The sequence below is a fragment of the Staurois parvus genome, unplaced genomic scaffold (assembly GCF_062004578.1).
Source record: "Staurois parvus isolate SC_StPar_1 unplaced genomic scaffold, SC_StPar_1.0 ptg000181l, whole genome shotgun sequence".
NCBI lineage: Eukaryota > Metazoa > Chordata > Amphibia > Anura > Ranidae > Staurois > Staurois parvus.
In genome coordinates, this window is record NW_028317977.1 from 471,630 (window position 1) to 490,471 (window position 18,842).

The 18,842-nt window shown below is 42.0% G+C and overlaps 1 protein-coding gene across 1 annotated transcript in view; it reads left to right on the top strand.

Annotated features, from left to right (window-relative positions):
- The window catches only part of THOC2 (THO complex subunit 2), a 194,010-nt gene that overhangs the window by 13,752 nt on the left and 161,416 nt on the right, over positions 1-18,842 (top strand). Inside the window, exons 5-6 of the mRNA XM_089677206.1 lie at positions 5,033-5,103; positions 13,006-13,127. Of these exons, the coding sequence (XP_089533332.1) occupies positions 5,033-5,103; positions 13,006-13,127 (193 nt within the window). The remainder of the gene's footprint in view (positions 1-5,032; positions 5,104-13,005; positions 13,128-18,842) is intronic.

Sequence of the window (18,842 nt, forward strand, 5' to 3'; positions counted from 1 at the left end):
AGTGGAAGGACAAATGGAATGTTTTCGTCCTGTCTTCCATTCACGCAGAGATGACCATCCAGATTTCCATGCCAGCTGGTGTTGTTAAAAAGCCCCTCTGTGTCCACGACTATAACCTTAATATGGGAGGGGTGGACTTCAACAACCAGATGATGAAACTGTACTTAGTTTCCTGAAAAGCGAGACGCTGGTACAAAAGTGTCTATTTATTTTAATTGGCTCTACTTAACTCTTTTTGTGTGTTTTTACAAAGCAACTGGATGAAGTGCATCCTTCCTAAAATTCCAGGAAGAGATCATCACGGCCCTTTTGTATCCAGAAGGTGCTGTGGCCCAAACTCCCTAAACAGATGCAGTGATCTGGCTGCATGAGAGGCATTTTCCTGATGCCATTTCTGGTAACCTAACCCAAAAGGCACCCCGAAAAAGATGTTGTGTCTGTAGCAGACACAGAATTAGGCGTGATGCCCGCTTTTTTTTTTGTCTGTCCTGTCCTGGCCAACCTGGTCCCTGCCTCAAGGACTGCTTTCTTCTCTACCATACACTAGTGGACTATTAGCATACGGCACAGTCTAGGGCACATATATGCACAGGGTTTTGAAAGATGTTAGGTAGTTAGGAAACTGGCAATTCCATTTTGAGAGACCCTAGCATCTGGTTTAAAAAAGTAAAAAAAAAAATTAAATTTAACAAAAAATTAGTTTTTTTTTTTTTGTTGTCGAGTTACTGTTATGGTTTTATATATTAACCTTTGCTGGAATACCATTAAGCTGCAGCACCGATCTGTTTATTCTGACAGCAAGAGGGGGTCTTGCTCTCAGAATATCCGTAAGTTTGTGCAGCGCTGTTGGATGAGATTTTTCATCCGCAGTTAAAAAAGAGCATATATGCCCAAGCATTGGGGCCTGGGCTGGCCAGTGGGTGGATGGCCCCTATGCTTCGGCATATTGTTTTTTAAAAAAATATTTGTCAGAGATTTCTTCATCCACATCGATCGATGTGAATAGAGGAATCTGTTAGCTTCTTTTCTTTTTTTTGTTCAGCCCACAGGCTGAATGAAAATAATAAAGACCATTTCACGTGTGACCACCATTAGCAGTGGGTGGATACAGGGCAGTATATTCTAATGGTGGGCATACCACACACCTTTTTCTGTCAGAGATTTCTTCTATTTTTTTTTTAATTCAGACTACAGGCTGCATTAAAAAAACAAATACGTAGCATATATACCCAACAAGGACCAGTGACGTACTGGTACATCACTGGACTTTGAGTGGTTGTATCAGCATGATGCCTGCAGCTGGCATCATCTTGGTATCGTTTTTTTTTTTTTTTTCAGCCGGCGATCAGCTTTCATGAAAAAGCAAACCTAGTGGCTAATTAGCTGCAGGATTGCTTTTACAAGCAGAGGGAGATGTGCCACAACCTGCCGCCTTCCACAGCTTTTTCGGGCAGTTCCACCCAAGGAACCTAAGAATGCAGCCGGTGTTTCTGTCAGCCGACCATAGAGTTGATTGGAGACTGGAATGGCAAAAGCTACGAACATTTCATCACTTCAGTTTTGCAGGATATAAACAGCGCCATTTTTAAAGTGGGAAAGCACCTGATCAAATCAGTCTTGGTGAGATCAGATGATGTAAGGGCAAAGGAGATATCTAGAGTCTAATAGACCCCACATTTCTAAGAAAAGAATACCTGTCAATTCCTATTGCGGTCACAGGGGATATTTACATTTCATTGATAACCATAAAAGTGATAAAATGAAAAGGACAGTGTAAAAACAATTAAAATCGAAATAGCTAAAAAAAACAACCAAAACACCCCCACCCCTGTGCGTGCAACTGCGTGCGTAACGCTGACCCTGTGTCAGTATGTAAAAAGCGGTTGCACCATGCATGTGAGGTATCACCGCAAACATTAGATCTGGGGCAGTAATTCTAGCACTAGACCTCCTGTGTAAATCTAAGATTGTAGCCTGTAAAGGCTTTTAAAGTGTTGCCTATTGATATTAAAAATGTATGCAGTTTGTTGCTATTGCACGGGGTGTGCGCAATTTTAAAGCATGTCATGTTTGGTATCTATTTACTCAACATACCATCATCTTTTATGCTTTACCAAACAATTGGCCAATATATTGTGTTTTTGTGCATTAAAAGTAAAAAACAAAAGTTTTTTTTTTTTTTTTTTTTTTTTTTTTTTTTTAAAACTTGCGTTTGAAAAATATCATCTGCACGAGTACTGTGTGACATAAAAAATTGCAGCACCCACTATTTTATTCACTAGGGTGTCTGCTTTAAAAAAAAATATAATGTTTGGAGGTTCAAAGTAATTTCCTAGCAAAAATTACTGATTTCTTTCATGTGAATAAAAAGGCTTAGTCTTCAGGTGGTTAGAAGAGCAAGTGTTGTGTGGGATAAACTTCTAATGCTGGGCATTTTTTGACACCTTTTTTGGAAGATAGACACCCCAACCTATTTGCTGAGAGGCATGTTGAGTCAATAGAAGAATTAATTTTTTTTATAAGTTTTTGGAAAATGACAAAGTTTTTTTTTTGTTTGTTTTTTTACACAAAGTTGCGCACACATGCCATGGGTATATGTGGAATTACTCCCCAAGATACATTCTGCTACTTCTCCCGAGTATGGGGATACCACATGCAAGAGACTTTTTGGCAGTCTAGCCACATACCGGACCCACAAATTCAATAAGTACCTTCAGGCTTTTAAAAGGCTTAATTTCCTGACTACATATCACAGTTTCGGAGGCCCAGAAGTGCCAGAATTGTGCGAGACTCCCCTCAATTGACCCCTTTTTGGAAAGTAGACACGCCACAAAATTTGATAAGAAGCATGGTAAGTATTTTACAGATCTCGTTTGTTGCCACAAGTTTTTGGAAAATGAAGAAAGAAAGCGAAAACATTTTTCTTTTTCAAAACCTTGTGAGAAAAAATGAGAACTGCATAATACTCACCATGTCTCATTTTAAATCCCTTGGGGTGTCTACTCTCCAAAAGGGGTCATTCAGGGGGGTTTGGTGCTGTCCTGTCATCTATCACTGAAACTGTGATAGATAGTGAGGAAGGGAAAGGAGGAGTTTGTGCACCATCAGGCTTTCAAATGGGGTCAATTGGTTTTTCTTGTGTGTGGCTAGGCTCCCAAAAAGTATCTCACACATGTGGTGTCCCCATACTCAGAAGTAGCAGAATATATTTTGCGGTGCAGTTCCAAATATACCCATGGCATATCTGAGCAATATACCATTTAAATGACAACTTTGACAATGAAAACTTGTGGGGAAAAAAAAAAAATCTTCCATGGACTCAACATGCCTCTCAGCAGATAGCTTAGGGGTCTACTTTCTGAGAAGGGGTCATTTGGGTTTTTTTTTACTACCTTGGCATTTTAGCACCTTAAGAAATGTGATAGGCAGTCAGAAAGTAAAAGTTGTGTAAATTCCGGTATCTATACCATAGTTTTGTAGACGCTATAACTTTCACACAAACCAATTAATATGCAGTTATTGGGATTTTTTTTTTTTTTTTTTACCAAAGACACATAGCAAAATACATTTGGCCTAAATTTTGGTGAAATTTGAGAGTATTTATTTTTTATAACTGAAAGTAAAAAATATCAGGGTTTTTCAACATTTTTTGTCTTTTTTTTTTTTTTTTTTTGTGTTTAGTGCAAAAAATAAAATACCCAGCAGAGATTAAATACCACCTAAAGAAGGCTCTATTTGTGTGGAAAAAAAGGACATAAATTTTGTTTGGGTACAGCATTGCATGACCAGCCATTTACCAGTTGAAATAGCGCAGTGGCGTAACGCAAAAAATGGCCTGGTCAGGAAGAGGGGTAAATCCTCTGGAGGGTAAGTGGTTAACTGACAATTGCATGGTCATGCAACGCTGCACATTAAATTTGACGTTTTTTTTTTCCCCCCACAAATAGAGCTTTCTTTAGGTGGTATTTGATCACCTCTGCAGTTTTTATTTTTCTGCTCTATAAACAAAAAAAAGACAATTTTGAAACAAAACAATATTTTTTAAGTTTTGTTATAAAACATATCCAATAAAGTAATTTAAAAAATCTAATTTTGTCATAAATTTAAGCCAAAATGTATTCTGCTGCAGGTCTTTGCTAAAGAAAAAATCCCAATATGTGTAAATTAATTGGTTTACATGAAAGTTATAGCGTCTACAAATGGCGGTATATTCACTGGAATTTTTATTTGTTTTATACTAGTAATGGCGGTGATCAACAACTTATAGCAGTACTGTGGGACTGCGGCAGGCATTCTGACATTGGGTGGGAACTGGCTAACTGCTACTGACATCCCCAGTGACACTAATACAGTGATCAGTGCTAATAAAAAGTACTGACACAGTACTAATGACACTGGGCAGGAAAGTGTTAACATCTAGGGCGATCAAAGGGTTAACTGTGTGTTTTTTGCTGTGTTTACTAGGGAGGCATGCGGTTTTGCATCTCTCTGCTGTGCATGTCCATGCTGACAGGAGAGAGACTTGTGGTGTTTACACACAGGTCTGTCCCTTGTCGGCTTTCCCCAACGATTGCTGAGTGCCGGCTGAGAATCGCTGGCTGAGACCCAGTAATTGACATCTGTAGCCGCGGGTAGGGCGACACGTGCTCCCCCTGTGTGTGTGTGTGTGTGTGTATATGTGTGTATGTATGTGTATCTATACATAGGTCCTGCAAGCCAGGTGGCTGATCTCTAGTCCCTAGATGTTTTATCTCTGCTGAAAGGGAGGATCAGCCAGCTTAAGCTTTGATACTACCCTTCAAGAGAAATCATGTTACCTGCAGTTTAAAATGTAAGATCACCTTTTTTTGAAAATAGTGAACTAGCACCCTACACTCTTCCTACCCCACTGCATTTACCTTTTGTGGGTGATAAGCTGTCACAGCCCACACAGCTGGTGTATTGGTCTCGGGATTTGACATCCTGTGTGTGTCAGTGTCAATGTTTTATTATTTCTAAACGTTGAGCTTATACGTATTTCTTGCAAACACAGATATTGAAACAAGCTGTTTTGATGAAAAATGGAGACGGGACCATTTTACCCAGCTGGTATCATCATGTTTGGTAAGAGCATATTTTTAAATCAAAGTTTTTCTTGAGTATACAGTAAATGTATTTATAGAAAGTTATTTAGTTTTTTGTGCTTTGTTTATATGCAAATATTGTCGAAGTATTTTTCATGGTTGCAGTTTTGGAACCAAAAGCAATACAAATAATGTGCTTTTAGATTAACTGGAGACCTACAGGTTTCCTAAGCTGAACGTCTACTTCTTTTAGCATAATCATTGAAAAGCTGAAAAGGTCAAATTTAGCCTTCTTATTTTTATAGTAAAAATGTACTGAAACAGATTAAGGTTGAACACTTAAAAGCTTTGTTCTTCAATCCTTCTGACGGTAAAGCTAATTTTTAAAATTACAGGATAACTGAAAAGCAGACTTTCATTTAAGAGAGGCCTTTGGAATCACAATGTGCAATTTATGGGAGTTTTAGATCTTTTTTTTATTTTTAGATTCTAAATGTTAAATGGATCCAAGATTTGTTAATAGATTGTTCGTCTTATGGATAATTTATTAATCTTTATATTTAAAACAAGTTAATACGAGGGGGGGCGCTCGTGAGCAGCGCAGGGAATAGCCGCCTGACCTCCACGCTCCTCCTCCGCCGGCCACATTTTCTCTTTAATCGGCCTCCTGGGGATCCGGTTCCGTCCTCCACCCTTGTCCTTACCCTCCGCTGAGTCCCCCCCTCGCTGCCATGGAGAAAAAAAAAAACATGGCCTTCCGCGCCTCCATTTCAGAGCCGGCCCGCCGATGCAGGCCTACTCGTCAGCAGAAGCCTCGGCCTCAATTTTGGCCGCATCCCCGCCGCTACCCTCGGGCTGCCCGGACGCCTTCTCGGACAGGGAGAGCCTGCCAGATAACTCTGCAGACCACCCACAGCCCCCTATGCAGGACGCCGACCCCCCCCCCCCCCACAGCCCTCCTCGCGGACCACGCACAGCCCTCCTCGCGGACAACGCACAGCCCACCTTGCGGGACACAGACCTCCTGGCCAGGTTTAAGACCATGCTGCAGGCAGGAGCTTTACACCGCCACCTCCAGACTAGCGAATCATCTCACCAAGGAGCTGGATCCGGCGATACCGATAGACCGTCTGGAGTTCGATCGCATTCATCAGGCCCTGGGTCCGAGAAGGTCTGATGATCCTCCCAGGGACATCATAATTAAATTCATCTATTACTGTACAAAAGAATCGCTCATTCGCTCTGCGCGAGACATGCAGGATCTTCGCTTTCAAGGTAATCTGTAGCAGCTGTTAGCGGATCTGGCACCATCCAGAAACGTTGACAGATGAAACCCTTCACGTCAGTCCTCCTAAACCGTCACATCAAGTACCAATGGGGCTTTCCATTTAAGCTTACGTTCGCGTACCAAGGTCAGAGCCATGTTGTCCACAATCCGGAGGAGGCCAAGTCGACCCTGGAGGCGCTCCACCTTCTGCCCTCGCGGGATACCTTCGACAGCCCGGTGCGGCCCCCCGATTCCCATCCTCCATGTCAGCTGGGGCGTATATGGGAGAAAGTTGGTACCGGTAAACGCTCCCTCCCTAGTACCCCTCTGTTGTCCGGATCCTCCCGCTCTGATCCAGGTTGAGTACGGTTGTATGGGTAAGACTTCACTTTTCAGATGGCTTGATCCACTGCGGTGACTCTCCGCGCTTCTGATGGGGCGGAGACCTTGACTGGCATTGTTGGGCGAACTTTTTGTATGTTTTGATGTTGCCTATTTTTAGTTTTACAGTTTGAAATATTCTTCTATGCAATATTGGTCTGTACTGGTGGTGACCCTCGTTCCCTGCTTGCTCCTCACGGTCCAATTTTAAGTTGAATTTTTTTTTTCTTTTTCCGCTAATATTTTTGTTATACTTGGATTTTGGTTATGTGGATCGCGGGCTCCTTGGGTTTTTTTTTTTTGTTTTTTTTTGGGGGGGGGGTGTTATTGTACCTTTTTTATATATACCGGGGGCCTCCCTGGCTCATGGTCCTATGCCTTATATGATTGGTGCTGTCTTACGATCTAACGGGGTCGTGTCCCGGGAATGCCTCATTTCTATTTTGCTGATATATATGTGTACCTGTTTACATTTTCTTTATATATTATGGTGTCATATTATACATTATTAAGGTAATGTACTTGACCTTGTCTTTTTTTTTTTTTTTTTTTCCCTCCCTCCCTTACCTTCCCCTTTTCTCTTTCCTTTTTCTTCCCCTTCCCCCTTCCTTCCCCTCCCCATGAAGGTTCGTTTTGTATTATGTTGTTTATGACGCACCCATGTGCCCGGTGGTAGAGCCACCCCCTATGTGTGTCTGTACGGTTGGGAAGCAATTTCCATTGAGTGTGGTTTTGTTACACTACCTTTTTAAAGTGTACATTTTCTTCTTCTGTCTCTTGTTTTTTGTTTTTTTTTTCTCACGGATCCGTGGGCAGCCCTGGGTAAGGTTGTATTTGAGGATTGGACCGTTATTCCTAGCGTACTTTTGGCAGCTGAATTCCCTGGACTCAGTATGGCTTTAAAACCTTTGAAGATTTTTTTTTCTTAAAATATCCATGGTTTTAGTTCTCCTACCAAGGGTTCTAAAGTGTTCCATCATCTAAAGTCCCAAGATGTGGACGTAGTCTGCCTACAGGAGACAAGGTTTTCTCAATCCTCCGCACCGCCGTTATCCAACCTTTTTTCTCTGCCTCGACCCTTGAAAAGCATAGGGGCGTGGGGATCGCTTTTAGATGCAATCTGCTGTTTACCTGCAACCTGGAAATAGCTGACCCCGCCGGTAGGTATTTGCTGCTCCAGGGTACCCTTTGGGATCAGGAGGTGACCCTGGTGGGTCATTACACGCTAAATAGATTTCAACATAAATTTTTTTTTCTCATTTGCTGACGGTGATTTCGCACCACCAACGTGGTATCCTCTTGATGTTGGGAGATTCTAATGTTGCTCTTAATTCCTCTGTCGATCACCATTACCCGACAGGAGGGACCCCCTAGCCACGACCTTTCTCAGGAATCTAAATTACGTGCTACGCTGCAAGCTTATGGTTTGGTTGATGTCTGGCGGGAAATGCATCCTACATCGCAAGAATACACTTTTTATTCGGCCCCACACTTGAGCTTTAGTAGAATAGATCACGTTTCATTTCCTTTCAACATTTATCTTTTATTCATTGTCATCTCGACCTCACACTGGTCTGATCATGACCCATTGGTCTTTTCGCTGTGTCTTTCTGGTATGGCTCGGCCCTCTTTTCTGTGGAGACTCAATGAATCCCTGCTCACCACTCAGGCTTCTTGCTCCCAGGTTCTTTCGCACATTCAATCCTATTTTACGGACAATGTGGGTTCTGTATCCTCTGCCGTTTCTCTGTGGGAGGCTCACTAAGCCACCATTAGGGGTCCTTTGATTCAAATTGCCTCGTCCAGGAAATGGGTCAGAGAGAAAAGGATGTTGGAATTGACCTCGAGATTGGCCGTGTTGGACGCTACTTGGAAAGCCTGCCCGACTATGGCCAATAGGAAAGCTCGTGATGTGGTAGCTGATGGACTTGATCTTATCTCCACTACACGAGCTGAGTAGGCCTTACGTTGGGCCGGACATAGGTTTTATACATGCGCCAATAAATCTGGGCCAATGTTGGCCAAGAAACTTAATTCGCTTGGTCGCACGCATAAACCTATTGAACTCCGCATGAGAGGAGGTGGCCTTATCTCGGATCCTGTGAAGATTACTCATAGATTTGCAGATTTTTTTTGTCCTCTCTTTTACCAGAAACCGAACACCTTTGTCGCTGAACATGCTGATAGCTTTTTTGCCGAGCTACACCTACTCTTTTTATCCGATGCAGCCCGAGATATCTACTATAAAAAATTTGCCACCGTTCTGGTTCCTCATTTGACGGCCTTTTTCAATTCTTTGAAGCAGGGTTCCCGGCTTTCTTTGGAGTCTCATCAGGCGCATATTACTATGATCCCTAATAAAGCTGAAGATGCCTTTGAACCGCAAGCTTTCCGACCAATCTCGCTGCTAAACGTGGACTTGAAGATTCTGGGAAAGATTCTGAGCACCCGAATTAATAAGTATTTACTCTCACTTATTCATCAGGATCAGTTTGGCTTCGTTCTGGGGCGACAAGCTGCTGATAACATCCGTAAAGTCATCCATCTCATTCATATTTTACATCGCCGCAGGATACCGGGGTTCTTTTTATCCCTAGACATTTTATAAAGCGTTAGATTCACTTTTTTGGGAATATTTGACATATACGCTATCTAGATGGGGGTTTGGTGACGCATTTCTGGCTTGCATCTTGGCTTTATATTCGTCTCCCTCGGCCTCTGTTAAATATGCAGGTTTCTTTTCCTCATCCTTCCCTATTTTCAGGGGCACGAGACAGGGATGTCCATTATCACCTGCTCTTTTTGTTCTCGCTCTTGAACCGTTAGCTGCAGACATTCGAAATCACCTGGATATTTCTGGTGTCCCCTATGCCGTCACTCAATACAAGGCCATCTTTTATGTGGATGATGTCCTTTTGGTTTTAACCAATCCTCTCATCACTCTCCCCAATCTCCAGGTCATATTGGACCATTTTCGACTATATCTGGCCTTCGCATCAATTTGTCTAAAACCACGGCATTGAATATTACACTCCCTGCCGACCTAGTTGAACGGTTGCAGACACAATTTCCCTACCGTTGGGCATCCCATTCTCTGGCTTATCTTGGAGTTACACTTACTTCCTCCTACTCTGCCTTATTTTCGGCTAATTATTATCCCTTATTGCGCTCTGTTACTTCCCTGCTTCATTCTTGGCAGTTTCCTTCTTTATCTTAGATTGGCTGGATACATGCTGTTAAGATGACTAACCTGCCGAAGATCCTGTACTTTATCCGTACTCTCCCTATTCATGTCCCTGCATCTTTTCTTTGTGTACTACAGAGCCGGATTCTCAGTTATATTTGGGCTCATAAAGGTCCCAGAGTGCCTAGAACCACTCTGTATACTCATAGACTACAGGGAGGTTTGGGAGTTCCACACGTTTCTAGATAATATTTGGCGGCTCAGATTTCCCAGTTGTCTATGCTTCATGCCACGACAGATATCCCGTTATGGGTACTCTTAGAAATACCCAACTGTGCTCCGCTTTCCTTAACTACATTGCTTTGGCTCCCGCCTAAGTTGCGCTCTCCGGATTTGAGCCCTATCATGCTTCACAGTTTAAGAACCTGGGATTCTGTAAAATATTCGGGTAATTTGATTTCATCATTCCTACCTGTTTTGCCAATTACGCATAATCCTTTATTTCTGCCAGGCCTAGAACATCCCCCTTCTTTCTCTTGGTGGACCTCCCATGGCTTTGTTATTGTACATGATTTTCTGAGCTCTCGTATGCTTCCATCTTGGGAGTCTCTTTGAGAATCAAGGGGGGTCCCACCACGGGAATATTATCAGTATTTGCAGTTGCGCCACTGGGTCCTATCCCTCCGTCGTACCTCTACATATCCTTACCGCAAAACGCCCTTTGAGCACGCTTGTCAGCATTCCCCAGGGTCCCCTGGTCACATTTCTGTAATTTATGCCTCCCTTAACAGTAGGCCCTCCTCACCACCCCTTTCTTATGTCTCTCAGTGGGAGCGAGATCTGGGTGTTTTGATTGTGGCAGAGGATTGGCGTAGGGCCTGGGGGATGGTGGCGAAATGTTCATTCAATACAGTCACTGTTGAGGCAGCCTACAAAGTTCTACTGGGGTGGTACTGGCTCCAGGCTCAGACTGCTGACTTTAATCTGACTGGCGGAGATAGGTGTTTCCGGAACTGTGGTCTACGCGGGGATGTCTTGCACATTTGGTGGTCGTGCCCGTGATTGATAGGCTTCTGGTCTAGGGTTTTTGGTTTGCTACAAACGCTATTTCATATTACGGTCTGTAGGGATGCAAAGGTGGCCCTCCTGCATTGCCCAATTTTGGGTCTGTCTAGATCTCAACAGAAATTGGCATCCTACCTATTCATTTCGGCCAAACGTGCTATAGCTCAAGCTTGTAGAACCCCTTCGGTAGCCTTCCAGGGGCTGAAGACCCGGATGAATGCTATGTTGTTCAATGAGCAGATGTCTAGCATTCTTCATGATTCTCATCGAGATTCCTTAAGGTTTGGGAACCTTGGATACGTTATTCCTTACCATCCCTGCCTCCTACTAGTTATGGCCTGCTATAGTCGCTGCCGGTGATAACCCTGGATCCGTGATCCCTCTAGTTTCCCTTCTTTCATGTTTTCTTTCTGATTCCCTTTTGTTTTGTTTTATTTTCTTTTTCTTTTCTTCTAACCTTTCTTCTTTGTTTTTTTTTTTTACGATATTATGTTGGATTACTGCTGCTATTTGGCTCGGTTTTTTTGCCGTCCCTTCTTGATGTCATTGGACATTTCGTTATTTGACTACTACAAGTCAGCAGGATGTCTCTGTTTTATATGTTCTTGTTCTGCTCTGCCCCTGCCAGGGCATATTTTGTGCTTGTTATATTCTTAAAAACAAAACTTTCCTAATAAAAATATTGAAACAGAAAACAAGTTCATACAATTGGAAAACAATGGCCTACTTTTCTTTATAACCTGGACGTGCTCTTTAAATTGTAAAGGAACAGCAGAGCAGCACACAATCTAGCAGCCTGAATAATTGTCTGTGTCCACCCACTCCATATCTGGCTCATAAAGAGCTAAGCTTTGAAAGCTTGCATTTCAGCTCTGTAGCTGATTTTTTTTTTTTTTTTCTCATCTGTAATAAAGTATCAGTTATGATGTGCTAAGGAGGAGGACTGACTATTCACAGCAGCCAAAATCCAGACTTCTCTACATGTTTTCTCACAAAGGTTTGGTACCATAGAAGGTTAATTTGGTAAAGCAACCCTAATGCAAAAAAGGTGCCCTGGTGCCTTTCTCCACCCCCTTGCATGGTATCCATAGGTTGCAGTGCTGGAAGAAATGGGAGGTAGAATGCGTTGGTTGTCTGAAAGTATACTGTGTCATCGGAGCACTTTTTTTATTTGCAGTGTTTTGTTCTCTGGCTCACTTTTAAACTAATTTTTTTTTTGCGGTTTTTTTTTTGCGGTTTTTTTTTTTTGCTTTTTATTTTGTAAATTCCGCTTTATTTGCCATTTTAGTAAATTTCTTCTACAATGTGGTGAATTTGTTTCGGATTTGAAAGAACTCCTATCCCTGGTGTGCAGAGATGGCATTCGCACATCATATCCTCTGTGTCATTTAAAATCTGCCAGAAATTAAGTTGTTCCCCCAATTACAGGAGGAATTTGAACTACCTCCCAAACCAATATTTCACTACTATTAATTGTGCAATTCAATTCATATATAATTCGCAATATTTTTTTTTTTTTTTGTTCCACACTGTTTCCTGGCCTGTCAGTATGTCCAAAATTTTTGACTAAAGGTCAGTGATTTTACATTCTCAGCCCTGGAACTCGCCAACATTTCCACCCAAAGAACTGCTTATTAGTAATTATAGGAGACCTAGCAGTTTCTTAGCATGCCAGAACGTTACTACGTACACTCTGCTTCTATGCCTGGAAGATGATCCTTTTAACATGGAAGGGAACTTGTTCCCCTTCTATCACAATTTGGAAAGTATTGAATAAAGACTATTTACCACTGTTCAATGTAGCTTATGAACGCAGGAAAAAGCAGTATCCTGATCAGTTCTACATTAGCTACTGGTTCCGAATGATGGCTACTGTGGGTTTTTTTTTTTTTTTTTTAATTTTACCCTGATACACTCAGTTACTTGATGCAGTGAGACGAGAGAGACTAGTACAACTGTTTTGTATGTTATTGTGCTTTGTATTTCATTGACACAATCGATAGGAAAAAATATTTGCATTAAAAAATTTTGTGATTCTTTTACAGTATCTAGTGTCTGACACAATTCTGAAGGAACGCCTAGATCCCGAAACACTGGAATCACTTGGACTCATTAAACAATCCCAACAGTTCAACCAGAAGTCTGTAAAAATAAAGACCAAACTTTTGTAAGTATAGCTTAAAATCTGTGTGTAAAAGTGCTATATAAGTATAGTAAAATATATTTCAGGAGATGGTAGCACCTTTAAAAGCTGTTCATATATTTTTAAATTATGTTCTGCAGCTACAAAGCCAAACTTTCCACTGATCAATGCCATTTAGCAATGCACTTTATTATTCTACATAGCTGGTATTCTTTGAAGGAAACTGCATCTGGTTAGCTTCATACTTGTTTGTACACAAGTGAATTTAACTGGGTTTAGTTGTTTTCTTTGTCTATTTTCTTTTAGATTATAACCAGTGTCTTCTGAGTATTTAAACCAGAACTACACTACATCTGAGCACCAAAAACGCTATTTCATTCATTTTTAATATTCAAAGAAAACTTGCCCAGCCATCCATATCTCCATGTTTTGTTTTGTTGATAAATCACTTTGAAAAACACCCCCTGGCATTTCTGGCTGTGACCATCCTGCATAAGGGCAGATGATTCATCTATCATTTACTTCCTGGAATCCATCTGCTCTTAAGGACCAGATTTGTGTTTTAAGTGAAAATCAGTATTTCCTGCTAGAAATTATTTAGAACCCCCAAACATTATACCGTATTTTTCGATCCATAAGACGCACCTGACCATAAGACGCACCTAGGTTTTAGAGGCGAAAAACAAGAAAAAAAAATATTCTGAACCAATGGACTGCAGACACAGTACAGGGGATGACCAGAGACTGCGGACACAGTACAGGGGATGACCAGAGACTGCGGACACAGTACAGGGGATGACCAGAGACTGCGGACACAGTACAGGAGATGACCAGAGACTGCGGACACAGTACAGGAGATGACCAGAGACTGCGGACACAGTACAGGAGATGACCAGAGACTGCGGACACAGTACAGGAGATGACCAGAGACTGCGGACACAGTACAGGAGATGACCAGAGACTGCGGACACAGTACAGGAGATGACTAGAGACTGCGGACACAGTACAGGAGATGACCAGAGACTGCGGACACAGTACAGGAGATGACCAGAGACTGCGGACACACCCGAAGCCAGCGCGGGAAGACTGTGCAGCTCTGGAGCTAGGAACAGGTAAGGCCCTGCAGGAGAGAACAGCTGAGTGGCCGGCCCGGTATTCTGACATGGTGGCAGCAGAAATAACAGACCGGCCGCTTTATATTCGTTCCATAAGACGCACTGACATTTCCCCCCTTTTTTGGGGGGAAAAAGTGCGTCTTATGGAGCGAAAAATACGGTATATGTTTTTGTTCGCCCTAGAGAATAAAATGGCGATCGTTGCAGTTTTTTTGTTACACGGTATTTGCACAGCGGTTTTTCAAACGCAATTTATTTACAAAAAACCCTAATGAATTTTAATGCAAACATATATATACCCGATAAAAGATTGTTACGCCGAATACATAGTTGCCTAACATGTCATGCTTTCAGATTGCACACTCTTGTGGAATGGCGACAAACTGCAAAGTGGTAGTAAAGCTGTATATTTATGTTTTACCTACAGGTAAGCCTATAACATAGACTTACCTGTAGGTACTGTAAATTATCTCCTAAATATGCACCATTTAGGAGATATTTACTTGCGTAGCCACTGGTGACGTCACCGGCGTATGCGCTCTGAAGGAACGGCATGCTCGTGCCATTCCTTCAGAGCCCTGTGCCGTAAATAGTTCCTTCTGAATGCTTGTGTGGGACCAACGTCATCGTGACTCAGCCATTCAAAGGAACCGAGCCCACGAACCCGGAAGGAAGACCAGGTAAAGATGGAAGCCCTGTCAGCGGTGACATCGTGCTGCTGGAGGGCTTTGTTTTAAGGTAAATTTCACATAGTGTGCTAGTATGCGATGCTTACTAGCACATTATAACATTGCTTTTCAGACAAAAAGTATACTACCACTTTAAGCCAGTGGTTGTCAACTTATGAGGTAAAGGGGGCCTCAATTACAGCCCTTGACAGCACCAAAGGGACGCAAATAATTTTTAATATGTAATGCTTGAGAGGACAGTCAGAAACTGCAGACCTTAACCACTAGCCTACAGGGCACTTATACCCCCTTCCTGCCCAGGCCAATTTCCAGCTTCCAGCGCTGTCACACTTTGAATGACCATTGCGCCGTCATGCAACACTGTAACCATATGAAATTTTTATCATTTTTTTTGAGACGGAGCTTTATTTTGGTGGTATTTAATCACCTCTGATATTTTTATTTTTTCTTAAACCAAAAACCACTGCAAATTTGGAAAAAAAAATATTTTTTTCTTAGTTTTTGTTATACAATTTTGTAAATAAGTGAGTTTTCTCCTTCACTGATGTGCGCTAACGAGGTTGCAGTGATGGGCACCGATAGGCTGCACTGATGGACTGATAGGTGGCACTGATGGGCATTGACAGGCATCACTGATGGGCACTGAAAGGCAGCACTGATACATGACACTGATAGGCAGCACTAACTGGCACTGATAGGCGGCACTGACTGGCACTGTTAGGCAGCACTGATAGGCGGCACTGATGCGCACTGATAGGCGACACTGACTGTCACTGATAGGTGGCACTGATTGGCATTGATAGGTGGCACTGATGGGTGACATTGAAAGGCAGCTCAGATAGGCACTGATATGTGGCATTGATGTGCACTAGTATCCACTGATATGTGGCATTGATGTGGCACTGATGGACACTGACAGGTGGCACTTCTGGGGCCACACTGATCATCAGGGCACACTGATCATCAGTGCCCTGATGATCAGTGTACATGTCTCCTCCGCGGAAAGCCGATTTACCGGCTCTCCTTTCCTCTCGAGCTGTCATCGTGACAGCTCGAGAGGAGAGAAATGCCGATAAACGGCGTTTCCGTGTTTACATGTGATCAGCTGTGATTGGACACAGCTGATCACATGACCGAGCCAACATCTTTTGGCTCTTTCCGTGATCCGCTGTGTCCCCTCGATCGCAGCGCTGTGCGCTCCCTGAGCCGCGCATGCGCGGTGAGAATGGAAGGATGTCATATGACGTCCTATCAGAACGAGAGAACCACCTTGCACCCGTCGTACTATATGGCGGGCAGAAGGTGGTTAAAAGGAAATAAGGGTCAGAGAGTGTTTGGCTGGGGATATGCTACAGAAGACCATATGAAACTGGGAACATGTTACATGAGGCTAGTAGAACTCAATGATATTATCCTAAGCAATGTTCCCACTACAGACTGAGGGACGCACATCATATGGGCTGTAGGTTGGGCATCAGGTCTTTAAGCAGTTAACAGAAATTTTTTTTTTTTTTTTTTTTGAGAGAGAGGTTTCAACTATTTAAATAAAAACTGACAATTGTAAGCAACCCTGTCAGTGGACTGAAGTAAAAAAAGTATGGTGGCTGCCATTGCTAAACACCCTCTTTTGAATATGTTCGTCCCATGCAGATCCAAAAGCTTTAGTGTTCTCTAAGCCACTGGCACATATATGTAGATCAGGGGCTCCAACTTCACTTATTTTCCTCCTGATCTCTATGCTTTTTCCCATCAGTCATTCAAATAGTATTGTGTTAAAACTAAATACAGGTGGTCCGCTAGCCTTCAGAAGGCAACATTGGCATACTCTGTATTACTCTTCTGTTTCCTGTTAATGACTAATGTGTATGGACCTTGATATGCATTGGATATGCTGTCACCATGTGGTTTTATCATACAGCATGTTTTCTATGATATCGGCATGCATTTGCTGTGCATAGATAATCACCTGTATGAATGAGCACAAATTGACCCCATTATATCCACTAGCCCTTGCTTAGGCTGACATCAATGGAAGTTATTGGAAGTCTTAATGCAGTGATGGTCAGTGTGATTTATAGGGGGCCTCATGTGTCCAACATTTCCAGAGGGCTGCACAATAGCTTAGGTTTTCATAACTTTGCTGTTGGTACCTATCATGACACAACCAGGGAAAACAACAATCAGTTTGCGTAAAACTAATGCAATGTCAACATGAGATCAAGTTGGTTTTGCACAAACAGAAATTAGCACAACAGTGACATATTCAAATATGTGGTTTGCTACAATTCTCGGTGTTCTTTTTGCTTGCCTGCACAAGAGTTTGATCAATCATGAGTCACAACAGCCCTCTCTGCCAGTCTACTACAGCTCCCCCATCAATCAGTCATCCCTGTAGTGCATTTCCGCAGTTAGTCCCCCCTCCCCATCTACCATTTTCCCTACAGTGTTCCTCCACATCCGTTCGAAAATCCCCTATTGTGCCTCCACATCCACTACAAAATTCCCCCATCAGATCCTGCCACCACACAGTACACAACGCTTTTCTCCATCTTCAGTGAAACGGCACAGAATTACATTTTATTCTTTTATTCGTCGTATTGGGTTGCAATGCAATTTAGTGTGATGTAATGCATTGTATAAAAAAAAAATAGAGCATATCCTATTTTTATTTTTTTTATTTTGGTGTGTACCACTGCAAGCTCAGCTGTGAACTGAAATAGGAGATGAGGCAGATTGCCTTGTCTCTGCTTTGGGCAAGGCTGTCCAGCGCAGCACAACGCATATGGTGTGAATGAGCCCTTAAGACTAGATCAATATAGAAAAATGTCCTAACAATTTGCATACCAGTCATTTATTATTTCTACAGCGAAGCAGATATCAATCTAGTTTATTTTATACATAGAACATGGGCTGCCATTTTAGGTATTTCTAGTTGACATTGCAATACACTGCAACATCTACATTGTGTTCTGTGAAAATGTATAGCTGAGCGGCGATGAGTGGCCAGGATGAGAAACACTTCTGCTTGGCAGTGACTGAAGAGGGTTTACCATGTGCTGCTGTGCAGATATCCATTTCAGCACAAACACCCTTTTTGCTTGGTACTGTAATCGGCAATATCTGCTGATCCAGAGCTCTGGAGACTGCAGTGAGCTGAAGGGAGTCGGCCTGGTTTTGCAAGTAGTTTTATAGGGCTTAAGCTTATTTCACATGGTATAATATCTGCCTGATAAAAGGCCAAATTATTTTTGAAAGCTTCTTCTACTTCATAAATAAGCAGCTTCTCAAAGGCTGTTTTTAGGTCTATGTTAGGAAATCTGATCAACTTCTGAAGATATCTGTATTGAAACCACACAATGTTAAAATTGAATATGAGCTCAACCTTGGGTAATCCCAGAATGCACTGGTCATACATGAGGTGATTTTTTTAAATTTATTTTTGTTTGTGTGTGTGTGTTTTTGTTTCTGTAAAATTCACTTTTAATATTGTCTCTAGTCTTTTGAATTTGAATACAACCTGCCTGATCAGGATAATTTCAATCAGGTAGAATTTTTTAAAAACATTTTTGGTATTAATTGGTGAAGAATTTTATGTCTGTTTTCAGCTGGAAATTTGGCCTGTAATTTAGGCATAAGACAAGCTCTTTCCCTTCCTTTTGTATCGTACAAATGTGGCTATCAATGATTCTGGCAACAGATCTCTACCTAGTGAAGAAAAATGCAGAAACTGAATAGTAGAAAATGTCTTCTGTCCCTTTTTGGCCTCAACACTTTCATGCAAGGGTGCTGTGTACTGCTTCTTCAAATTCTGTTTAGAAATATCAACTTCCTATAATTTCAGCTATTGTTAGGAAGTGGCCTTTGGGATAAACAGGCTTTTAATTGAGATACTATAATCTGCTTTTGTACCTTGTTCTGAGGAGCAAAGATTGTAC